We start from the raw sequence: 13,414 nt of genomic DNA, 5'->3' as shown, positions 1-13,414 counted from the left end.
TTTTCCTTCTTACGTGTCATTTCTATTTAACTCTCTTTATGACAATTTTTTCATCTATATTGTTCGCTAAATCTTGGATTGAACTTATTTGCTGAAGTCGTTACAATTCCTTGTCCAACAATAAAGGTTACCGAAAATAAACTTTATGCTGAAAATGTGTTGTTTTCCATTCGTTTGATGTGTTTGAGCTTTTGATTTTGCCATTTGATAAGGTGTTTGAGTTTTCCTTGGGGTTCGGTATTTTTGTTATTTTACTTTTTCCCTTGGGTTTAGGTTTTTAACCTTGATGTGTATTTTCTGAATGAATTTATGAGATTTAAACACCGGTAAACTTCTGTGACTTCTAAGTAATGACATAACATCATTTTTTACAACATTTAACTGAATCAAATAAAAAGCATTTTGCTTAATACACTTTACGATAAGCAATACGACGGATGCCACATGTGGAGCTGGATTTGCTTACATATTTCCAGAACAACTGATTTCATCCCCGGTTTTTGTTTTAATTTCCTATGTCGTGTTTTCTGGACTGCAATTTTTTTTTTATATCCGTCGTTTTTCAGGGTTTTTTTGCCATGATGTTGTCGGTTTCTCTTCGATATGTTAATTTTAATTGTTCCTTTTGTAACTCCCGCCTCTCTTTTTTATGAATACGCCGTTAAAGGTAAATGTTTTTGAAGAAGCATACTGACCACTGGTTTACTGACCAGGAGATTTTAGGGTTGGTTTTATGTGCTTATTTTCTCTTTTTTTTAATATATACATTGTATATGCATATATCAATTTCCTGCAGAGATTTGATATTTCACTAGATTTTGTTTTCTATAACTGTTATCACTACAATGATTCGCAATTTAGTTCGTAAAACAATTTTCATAATGTTTTATAAGAAAGCATGAATGTATTATAAAATGCAATATTCTTAGATCGTTTCCATTGTGCTTTTATTCTTTGTTACGTGTTTTTTTTTTAAATAGCATTAGTTTTTGCTGGGTTATCCTCTTTTGTAATACCGATATTAAGAGCTTTATAATTTTCATATCATTGTATTTTAAAATTTTGAATCCAAAGAGATACTATTTGAGATCAATGGAAAAAAACCAGTAGTAAACAATACGATTTTATCAAACTATGTTTAATTTTATAACGATATCATATACACCGATATCACGATTATATGACATTAAGAAGACCAGAGTACTAGTTGCATTTCTATCTTGTAATTTACAGTACTTCTGACTTTACACTGATGTTAATTAAAAAAAGAAATACAGATGCTTATAACTGAAATAATTATTCTGTAATATATGTTATCAAATTTCATTACAGCTCGACTTATTCAGCGTGCCATTTTACAGAGTGGTTCAGCTCTCAGTCCATGGGCAGTATCATTTGACGCTGTAACATGTACCCAGTGGTTAGCTGTAAATGTTAACTGCTCTCAATATTTAAGTGATTCAGAGTTACTTGTTAAATGTTTGCGCAATAAAACAGCTACTGAACTAGTAGAACACGTGCCTTTACCTCCAAAATATTATTCCTGTTTTGCACCAACACCCGGTGGTGGTCAAATGTTCCCAGATAATGTTAGAGAACTTTTAAAAAGAAGGGACACAGTATTTTCTCAAATCCCTGTTATGTTCGGTGTAACTAGAAACGAAGCTTACTCATATCTTAAGCAACGGGAACTTGAGGAAGGAATCACAAAGGAAAGAAAAGCTCAGATAATTCGTACTTTCGTTCACAATTTGTATAAATTCCATAGACAGAAGTTATATGAAATCATTGACTTTCAGTACACTGAGTGGAATAAAGAGCAAGATAGAAATACTACCCGTGATAATGTCATGGACATGCTGAGTGACGGATTGTATGTTGCTCCTGTGGTAGAAATGGCACATGAACATGCAAAACGGGGTGCTGGTACATACTTTTATAACTTTGGATATTCTACACAATCCGAAAACTTTCCACAATGGTCTAGTGGTGTCCATGGTGACGAATTACCGTATGTATTTGGAGCTCCTCTTGTTGATGGTATATCGCCATTTCCGAGTCGTTATACGAAAAACGAAAAGAAATTGAGTGCAGCTGTTATGCGATTCTGGACAAATTTCGCAAAATCAGGGTAAGGCAATATATTAATCTAGCGTAATCTTACTGCGTCATCTACAAGTAATGTTCGTTATACCTATAATTTTCCTGCTTGTTTTTTTCTTCAAATCTTTGACATATCTTATAAATAAAAAAAATCACTTGAAAAATTGTTTTCATCTTGATGAACCATATGAAGTCAACAAATAAAAGTATTTCAGTAGGCCCTTTACTAAGCATGTTTTATTTCTTCTTTAAAACGTTACGCCTATGCAGAATCATGTCTCTTTTTGTCAGCCTTCAACAATACACTTAAAGATCAATACAAAATATATTTCATTACTTTTATAGTTAAGAAAATCATCTATTCACATATTACTGTATGTTACCACCAATTGTTCACAATATTGGGTTCATTCAAAAATAAAGCAACACAGTATGGAGGAGGAATAGTTCTGATGAATACCACAAATAATACTTGAAGACCACTACGTTATCTATTAAACTATCAGAATCTAATCTTGTCTGTAGTTCTTTCATCACATGATGTCCATAACAAACCTTTTTATAAACAGTTAATAAGAAGTTGTTTTCAGTATCCAATTGACAACTTAATAGAATAAGATGTGATAGTTAGATCCGTTTGGTAGATGGAATAGTATATCAATAACTTATTTCTCAAACACAGAAGTAGAATCTTCATTTTTTTGTCTCTACATTATAATTGTATTGTGACTATTTTCGCCACAGACTATATCATTACATGCGGCGTTTTGAATTGAATACATTTGATCTAACTAGTAATATTGCTGGTTTGTGGACAAAAATAGCGAAAAACTTCGCAATCAATTTCCGTTTCCAATTTAAATTTCGGATATCATTAGACTATATATAAATGATATAAACCATACTTACATGACACTTTCTATGGTATTTATGACTATATATAAATGATATAAACCATACCAACATGACACTTTCCATGGTATTTACGACTATATGTAAATGATATAAACCATACTTACAGGACACTTTCCATGGTATTTATGACTATATATAAATGATATAAACCATCCTTACATGACACGTTCTACGGTATTTAGGACAATATATAAATGATATAAACCATACTTATATGACACTTTCCATGGTATTTAGGACTATATATAAATGATATAAACCATACTTACATGACACTTTCCACGGTATTTAGGATTATATATAAATGCTATAAACCATACTTACATGACACTTTCCATAGTATTTACGACTATATGTAAATGATATAAACCATACTTACATGACACTTTCCATGGTATTTAGGACTATATATAAATGATATAAACCTTACTTATTTGACACTTTATATGGTATTTAGGACTATATATATATATGAGATATCCATACTTATATGACACTTTCTATGGTATTTTGGAATATATATAAATGATATAAACCATACTTATATGACACTTTCTATGGTATTTAGGACTATATATAAATGATATAAACATTACTTATATGACACTTTCCATGGTATAAGGAAGTTTTATATTTCCTATCATGATTTCCTTGATAGAGGGTTGTTACTCACAAGGAAGCTATTAAACCAAGAGTTCCAAGTGGTTAAGTAGAAACCATCCCTTCGTAAGTTTTACGGACGCCATCACGAGTTGGTTGACCGTTATGGAATTTCCGTAACTACAATCCCGTCCCCTTTTCCCGAATGTGACCTACCGAATTAGACTTATTACCGGGTTTGTACTAACATGAGCAACACGAGGGTGCCACATGTGGAGCAGGATCTGCTTACCCTTCCGGAGCACCTGAGATCACCTCTAGTTTTTGGTGGGGTTCGTGTTACTCAGTCTTTAGTTTTCTATGTTGTGTTTTGTGTACTGTTGTTTGTCTGTTGGTCTTTTTCTTTTTTTTTCCATGGCGTTGTCAGTTTATTTTCGACATATGAGTTTGAATGTCCCTCTGGTATCTTTCGCCTCTCTTTTATATTGTAGGGATCCTAACGTTCCGTTAAAGGATACAGAACAAGACAAATTTTCCGATGTGTATTGGCCGAAGTATGACATGGCTAAACAAAGATATTTTCATATAGGTAAGTATAAATGGAGGTATATTTCGGTCAAACAACTACTTCTAGTAGACTTTTCTTTATAGGTCTTCAGTTTTTAGAGTAGGAAATGAAATGTTTTGAATGTTTTGAAACGGCCTGTTTTTACTCAAGTCCATCACTCTTTCATTGGAGACCATATAAATGACATCATAGCACTGGAAACAATTCATTATCGTTAAATTTATCTACGAAACTTCAAAATTGATTCAAGTAAACTGATCAAAAACAAAATTTAATACTGACTTTTTGAAAATTTAGATGTGCAACCGATTTTGATATAAATGAAATAATAAGTTTGCTAATATAAAATTGCATGCTATTAAAGTGTTCATTGCAATAGTCAATCGGGGTACATAAAGCCTTATATGTACATTAGTTGTAGTTCCATAACACGTGTGCTTGTTTTTCTCATTTTGTTTTTTTGTTGAAATTTCAAACTTAATATTATTAAAACTTTCTTATATTTATAACTTCACATTTTTACTAAATCAACATATTAACAATTGAAGTACTTGTAAATATACTGTTGTTTATAATTTCTAAGATAACACATACACATACGTTATTCCTTGTTTTAAAGAATAACTAGTTTTCCACCGATACGGAATAAAAACGGACCTGTCATAATGATCTATAGTACTGTATTTCTAAGTTACAAAATATAGAGATTTATTTTGTGGACCTAAAACTGTTTTAGATGTAAACTTATGAAATAGTTCAATCACACCCTATTACCGGCTACCGATAAAACGACAGATACAACAGGTAACACATACCAAAATGTGTACAAAATTACTAAGTCCGTTGTATGGCAATCGGAAAGTCAAACACAGGCTCAGATATTTTGTACACGATAACCAATCGTTTTATGATAGCAAATAAGAACACAGATCGTATTTTATCTACCAATTTTAAACCACCCTTCAGTCTGACTTGGGAAAACATAATCGCAAATGTAGTCATCGTGGTTCTAAATCCGTTTATGTTAACCTCCTCAACAGAGTAACATAAACAGAATAAAGATATGTCAATAGTCTGATAGAGTGTTAGAAACTACTTAATAGAAACAGTAGAATCTGCGTGCTCAGTTTTAGTCGAGGAAATGAGTCATCAGACTAGAACAATATTTTAGACATTTAAATTTTTGTATTAATTTGACATATGGTCCTCCTGTTTTATTACTAGTATATTACATGTACCTCCATTTAAATTTACAGGTTTTTCTATTTTATCATTGTTTTATTAATTCATGTTTTACATTAACTAAAAACTAAAATAAGGCATCATATTAACTTCCTAAATCTAAACTTAAACATGTAAAGAACTCTCGAGAAATAATTCCCATATCTGACAACTTAATTCGTTAACCTAGCTATATATAGATATTGATATAGATATATATCGTGTTCATTTTTGTACCGGAGTACAACTTATCCTGCAACAAAATGGCAAATAGTATCAGTAGTGTAAAACTATTATTTCTCTTTTGAAATCAGAGACTAATCCATGCTATGGGGAGATAGGTGAAGAAACGTGTTGGGATACTTTGGGTATGTACTCTGTGTGCATGCAAACTATATAAAATAAATACTAACAATTCAATTATATTCTCTAAAAGTCATTATAATTAATAAGAATATGTTTGTACAAATGTCCTCTCTATTCATTTCTTCAGAATAAATGTTAACATGAAAGTGCATGACAAAAACAATTACATTTCCAAAACAATAACTCTGGGTTTTTTCCTTCATATTTTCTGCCAATGAACTGTATATTGAACTTACTAATGCCTTCTGAATTGTTGATCATTTTGGCCGTCAGAAAAGCTTATTTGCTTCATTGCACGTTTTTTAACAATAAGAATGAAACATGACACTTTCAATTAGAATTTTAAGACCTGTATTCGTTGGTTAACATATTTATTTCTAGAATTTACCAATGTGTCAACTCTGAAACACATCGATAGTTTAGGTTTTTTCTTATCTATGTTATACGTAGTGGCATTGCTTTTAGGTTTAGGATATTATATAATCAAGTTAAATATTGTCTTGCTTAATTACTACATACAGAAAATATCCTAAGGTCAAATATTTTTATCAATATATCAATTATACAGATTTGCTTGCAGATACAGTAGATACATTTGGTTATACAAAGTGCATACATAGAACATAAATAAGTAATTGTGTTTAGGCCCATTATAATCAAAGATGAGAAAGTATAGTTATAAATCCATCAAATGACATCTATATTCACAAGACACTCTGTCAGATACATGTACCAGTAAATCTTTTTATAATTTTGTATTATTTATTTGTTTAAGACCTTCAAAGTCATTGCGTTTTTTAAAGGCAAACTGCAAAATTGCTAAAACCGGCTCCTTTTGAAATTTTGTCATTAATATTCAGGTATATGTAATAGCCTATTTAATTAATTTTGTCGTTATAATGAGAATGTATTCCAGAAAGTCAAAACACAAAAAGTCCAAAACAAAAAGTCACTGACTTTCTTTGATTTACAAAAGACTTATTTATTAATCGTTTTTGTATTATTCTTTAAGTTTTATTCATCAAACAACTTTGATAACAAATTTTGTTTTCAAAGATATTGATAAGAATATGTTGTATTGGACCAAAGCGCTGGCAAAAACAAACAAAATCTCGTTATATAAATTCTTTCCGGTTTGAATTTTCCTTGAGTTCGGTATTTTGTTATTTTACTTTTCTTAGATCATGTTGTAATTAGGGGTAAACTAGGTGAGACAGTTTTGATAATGTTAGCAAAATTCCGATTTTGATTTATTAATATCTACATGATGAAGACAAGAACCATGTGTTATGTGTGTTTAATTTGAATTCGGCTTTTGATAATGAAATATAGACGTGCCGCTGAAAAAATATGTTAGACTTTATCAAGAAATTCGAACATTATATTCAGTAATAACTTAAATTAATTCAGTTTTTTTCAGTCTATATGAGTTGAGATAGTCAGTTTTCCAAAAGCAAAAATGCATTTAGTTCCTATAAAAAGTGTATCGAAAATTCAATAAAAAAATAGTTTCTTTGTTTTATCTTTTAGACAGAGATTTTTATTTTAAGAATTCAAGAGATTTTTTTTTGTGCGCACATTTTATATTCTTTGGTATGGAATAACAGACATGTAGTACTAAGATATCAATTACTCTGCTCAAATCCTTTCTAAATATTTATTTTTTCATTCCTACGATTAATATAAAGGCAATGATATATTAAGGCAGAAGTAGTTTACCCGATGTTCATAACTGCCAATAAGAAAGGTACATGAATGTACGAAAGACTTGATAACGAAAACGTTCACAATTAGTAGCTCATGCACATATTTAAATATATTTTGCTGTGAATGATGAACATAAATAAGAAACATTGATAACATCATTTACAATAACAGAAAATAATAAAGCAGAATCCTCCTGTAATACCAGTACCGTCAAATGTAGTTAAAACAGATGCTTTGGTTTGTTTTAACATTTTATAGGAAATTTTACAGGCGTATCTCGAAATATTTCTGTATAAAACATATGTTTTGGAAAAATTATACGATATGCTATCTTTATTGATAGAATATCTTTTATATTTTGATTAAAACAGATCCCTCTATTTAGGTCTTTTAGTCTATAATAGTTTCGATGTATAGGATGATAATTTAAAAAAACATATTTTGCTTACCTCATCAATCTTTTTGAATTCCAGTTTACATCTGCTAAATTATTGCAGTTTTTTGTTAACCTAAATGATTTGCTAATTTTGCCACATTAACTACTAAATAAAAAAGTAAAACACAAAAATGCCGAACTCCAAAGTAAATCCAAAAAGGGGAAGTTTATGACAAAATCAAACGTTATCAACCAACGGAACGAGACTAACACATTCTGTAAACTATATTCCACCAAAACAACCTTTTAAAAGCCCCCCCCCCCCCAAAAAAAAATAAATATTAGAGACAGACAACATCGTTATACACATAACGTGCAGACAAAAAGAAAAAAAATCTAATAATAGACGACCCATCTTGTCAGGTTTTTTTGTTCTTTCATTCTTTTTTTTTTACATTTTTTACTTTCTTACTTCAATATCCATTTTTGAAATTCGCCGTTTGAAATTGAGATTATTAAGATATTGGAGATTATTCCTACCAAATATTGTAACAAACTGGGTAAAAAGGTTATAGTCTTTTACATGAATTAAGATATTGTAAATCTTTACACGAATTTAGGAAGATATCGGAATTTTATTTTCAAGTATTGAGGAAATACATACCTTACATATTGCAACACAAGCTTGTTCCTTCAAAACAGGGTAAATAGTAGAATGATATATATTGGATCGAAAAGAAAAGCTGTCAGAATGTTTTATATTAAAAAATATAATCAGTAAGTCGAACTGGATTGAAGAATGTAAAACAAATTGTAAATCCTCCATTCCAAATTAATGGCACCAAGTTATAATGGAAGAAAACTCTATAAGGACTAAAGTAAATATTTGTACTGTAAGGAGAAAACTTTATAAAGACTATAATCAATATATGTACTGTAAGGAGAACACCCTAAAAAGACTTAAGTAAATATATGTACTGTAAGGATAAATTAAAATTGAGGAATAAACCAATTGAAGCAACTTATGTTGATTATAAAATGCTTTGTGAAATTTTAGTACATCACAAAATCCCAAACTGTTTACTTCAATACCAAGTAATTCACACGATTTTTATTAAGTATGATTAAAAATATAAACGATCGTTTGTTTTGTAATATTTTATAGGAAAACGTCCACAGATAAAACATCACTACAGAGGATCAGAACTGGCTTTGTGGTTGAATCTAATACCACAAATTAACAAGAAACAAGATCCTAATACCGGTATCAAATCTGAGACGTCTCAACACGAACTTCTCGACTGGAAAAATATATCTACGTTTGACGATCCAGACGGACTGGTATCTAAATTCACTCGTTTATTTCCCTTACCGCCTCCAACTCCCCCAGTAACGCGGCTTCTCAATGATGTTCATGTGACTAATCATCCGGGGTTTGATGGGATGGACCGAAATTACCATCGATCGACACCGAGACAAACATCACAAGAGGAAATTACAGATCCACCGAAAGAAATTACTACAAATGAGAACCCCGCGATTGCTGGAGAAAGAACACAAGAATCGATAGCAACAAGTTCCGTCCCATTAAGTATCACTGTAGCAATAGGGTGTTCTTTATTATTTATTAATATTTTAATATATGCCGGAGTTTATTATCAAAGAGAAAGAATTAAGAAGATAAAACAAGGTGAAGCAGCTAACGCTAGTAGAAATTCACAAAGTAGGGGAAATAGCAACGAACCAGACGGCGACGAAATTACAACAGTTCCGGTTAATCATTTATCTGGACCACTTCCGAATTCTAAACCAGATATTCAAAACAATCCTGTATATTCTGTTATATCGAAACAGTCAGAAACTTCTGATAAATATAGTTACACACCAGTGCCAACGAACACTAATTCTCCTATGCATCGAACGCGAGTGCCTCACTCGCAGACAAACTCAATTGCTAGTTCGAGTAAAAGTGGCAATTCATTAAATCATATTTCCGGCAAACCCCCGGATCGTTCACCACATGGCAGTGATCGAAGTGTAAATAAACATAATCAAACTTCTGGTCCTGGTTCGAATAATGCAATAACGATAGTATAGTTGTATGTAGTCAGCTACTGTGTATATAGTGTGTATACATTTAACGATAAACTTTTCTTGTACATATTTCATTTTACCATTGTGTACATGGCGACAAATGGATTAGTGTGTATGTGTGCTATTTGTGTGTTGATATCATTCCTTTACATATCCGGTTTGAACTGATTTCATATCATTCTTAATGAGACGATAATTAAATAAAAATTTTGAAAACTACAAGGACTTTACATGACAAGATATTCTTTACAAAAATGTTTTTATATCATAAAGGAAACATAATCAAAGACTATAATACAACTTTAAAAAGAGAATTGAAAAAAATGAGTGAATACAGTAAAAGCTTAACTAGTTATTTTGGGACACAGTCACGTATATAAGCACTAAACAAACAAAAAAACATCCTATGCAAGTAATAATTATAGGTTAGACAATACTTGGTCATGTTTTATGAAGATTTAAAGCCCGAGGCGTAGCCGAGGGTTTTAAATGTTCATAAAACATGACCAAGTATTGTCTGACAAATTTAGAACATATTCACACCTTCGAGTGACATAACAAAATTAGCCTCTCATTGTTATAATCAAATTTTGATATCAGCTCACTTGAATTGTTAACATGGTTAGTAAAAGGGATGTAAATCATTTTAATGATCATTTCAATTAATGGAATGAAAGAGCAATGATATAGTTTTGTGATAACAAAAAAGGATAAATTATTCAAAAATGGAGATGTTTTCTGCTTCAGGTAGAATTTAATCTTATATATCGAGAATTCCTTTATTTTAAAACGCACACAATGTTATTTAAATCAGCTTTTCTTAAATTGTATAATTTTTAATTATGAAAAAAAACTTAATCAATGAATTTTCATTTACAATCGTTTCAACATCAGATGCTTGTCTTTTTTTATTGATGAATACATTTTTTTAAAACTTTCTTTTATCTTTTATCAACAGTCATTGATTTTAAGGAAGGTCTCGTATAAAATCAGATTAAATACTTCATGTATTTTACCCACACCTTTACCCCCTTTTCAATTTCTTTTTTTTTTTTTGGGAGGGGGTCTATATATGTACCATTAAATAACATTTACAATGTTAATATCTCAACTTAAAATGCTTTTATAGTTTTATAGTTCTGTTCTCCTGATGTCATTTATAATAATTAGACAACCATCAGTACTAATGATTTTTTTGGCTCTTTTCCATTGGAAATTGCCTTTGGGGAATCAACACTTCGTTAGAGCAGTTTTTAAGAGTTCACTTTCATAATTAATCTACAATGAAAAGTCATTTATGTATAGTATTTTATAGTGCATGGAAAGCCATGTACTATGAAAAATATGAGGGAAAATACTGATTTTCCATTGGACGAGAATGGGTGAGTATGTTCTAATGATATATATTTCACAAACAATCATGTCTGCTTTACTGGCTAGAACTGATTTCGCTTTTCGAAAATCAAAGTTCACCATCATTGATTTAGACTGGATACGAAAAAAAAAGATATTTTTTCCCGCTGTACTGTCAATATAGTAACCAGCCCTGCTCAGGCATTGCTCGATCAACATGCACTCACATAAAACTGAACAGTTGTCATAAGATAGCTTTCATCGTTCTGCTAATACCATGTTCACTGTACTTTTACGTCGTTGCACGTGACTTGAAAAGAAATATTACCTGTAATATTTAAACAAATGAAATGGAATAGAATGAAGTATTTGGTGGTTCAAATGTATTAATTTACGTAAATCAACCGAAGACAAAATCGCATTGTCAATTTTGATTCTCTCTTGTTTAAAATACTGCGTTTACATTTCAAAATTCCACATGTTCAAGTGTTATGGATTTACGCATACAGAAGATTTATATATTTGTTGAGCGTGTTACTCTTTACCATTGTAGTTTCTGTTTTTATTCTACTTAAATGATTTGATTGCCCCTTGGTATCTTCATTACATTTTTCCATTTACTTAAATCGATAAGTTATACGACCGCAATTCGGTATATCGAGCACGATTCCTAATAGCTTCTAACATATGTTTTCAATTACAAACACGACTTTACGTTTAAAATGTGCAAAGTTATTTTTCATATATAATCCGACAGGCCCTGTTATAACTGATAACCTAATTAACATTGTCAACAACACTTCACCACGAAGTTTGCAAAAGGGCACATTTTGAATTTAAATCCACAAAACTTTTATAATTATGCAAGAATGATTATGCCAGACAAAAAAAAGGTTTATGAACTCTCATGCTACATCTATCTCAAAAGAATCAAATACTGCTAAGGATCTTTAATACTTACATGAAAAATGGTTTGCTCCAAAAACAAAGACCCAGACAATACCGTTTTTGTTTGTAACTCAAATTACATAAACTGCATGATTAAGGAATAAGGTTGCAACGACAATTCAAACATATATTTTCGTCTGTAACACAGTTATTGGATTCCAGTCATTCAAATCGTGAAGCGTATATAATACTTTCGGGAGGGCTTTTTCGATTCAGAACCCATTGGTCAACATCGTTCTTGTAAGCAGCAACCGTCTATCTTGTTAACCTAAATGATTTGCTAATTTTGCCACATTTAAAACAACTAAATAAAAAAGTAAAACACAAAAATCGTGATTAGAACAGACAGGGGATACAAAGGGTACATTCAAAACTTATAAGTTGGAGAAACACTTACACGCCATGGCAAAAAACGAAAAACGACGAAACGACGAACAAGTCCATACGTCCACAAACCACTTCATAAACAACTACAAACTAAGCTACACGAACCCCGCTAAAAACCCTAGGGTGTTCTCAGATTCTCTGGACAGTATACTACTCCACTTGTAGGACACCTCGTGTGGATCATGATAAGTACAAATGTGATGATAATATTTAATTGTGTCACAATCGTGGATTGGTGGATAAGACAATTGGAACGTATCCGTGGTCATTTTTGACATAGATATTCGTGATGTCGTCGTAAACACTTTGAAGAGAGGATTCAACTTTACTGCTTGGAACGGGTTGTTCAATAGCTTCTTTGTTAGAAGTAAAACGTTATGAAGAAAAACATGATGATAAAAAAGTAATGTCTTGAATATCGTATCAAATGGGAGACATATATTTCATATGAAGACGCTGCTGGAATGATGCACCATAGACTGGAAACTTCACAATTAGAAAGCTTAAACAATCTCTTTTGTCGCTACATTTCTCAACCGACCAACATTGTAAATCTGTAGATGTAAGTGTGGATGTGAAGCTACCATAACTATATCCATGGTATCTTTTACTTATAGATCAATGGGATCGACGAGTTCAACATGGTCACCAAACTTTGAACTAGACCAGGAGAGGACAATATTATGAAGACATTTTTAGCCTTTACATAAAAGACATCATGAAAGAATGAGTTCACATTTGTTTCTTAAATAAATGGCAAACGCAGATACAAATAT

At 31.2% G+C, this 13,414-nt stretch overlaps 1 protein-coding gene across 4 annotated transcripts in view; it reads left to right on the top strand.

Annotated features, from left to right (window-relative positions):
- The window catches only part of LOC127737477 (neuroligin-4, X-linked-like), a 111,218-nt gene extending 101,046 nt beyond the window's left edge, over positions 1-10,172 (top strand). For 3 of the 4 annotated variants that reach the window (XM_052248193.1, XM_052248196.1, XM_052248194.1), the window contains exons 4-7: positions 1,333-2,131; positions 4,110-4,207; positions 5,722-5,775; positions 9,022-10,172. In XM_052248193.1, the coding sequence (XP_052104153.1) occupies positions 1,333-2,131; positions 4,110-4,207; positions 5,722-5,775; positions 9,022-9,953 (1,883 nt within the window). In that variant the 3' untranslated portion in view covers positions 9,954-10,172. The remainder of the gene's footprint in view (positions 1-1,332; positions 2,132-4,109; positions 4,208-5,721; positions 5,776-9,021) is intronic. The other variant, XM_052248195.1, reaches the window with a different exon arrangement.
- Positions 10,173-13,414: the final 3,242 nt, after the last annotated feature.

This window comes from Mytilus californianus, unplaced genomic scaffold (assembly GCF_021869535.1).
Source record: "Mytilus californianus isolate M0D057914Y unplaced genomic scaffold, xbMytCali1.0.p SCAF_4, whole genome shotgun sequence".
NCBI classification, from domain to species: domain Eukaryota; kingdom Metazoa; phylum Mollusca; class Bivalvia; order Mytilida; family Mytilidae; genus Mytilus; species Mytilus californianus.
The sequence above is the reverse complement of the archived record's forward strand: the minus strand, read 5'-3'. Positions and strand labels throughout refer to the sequence as shown.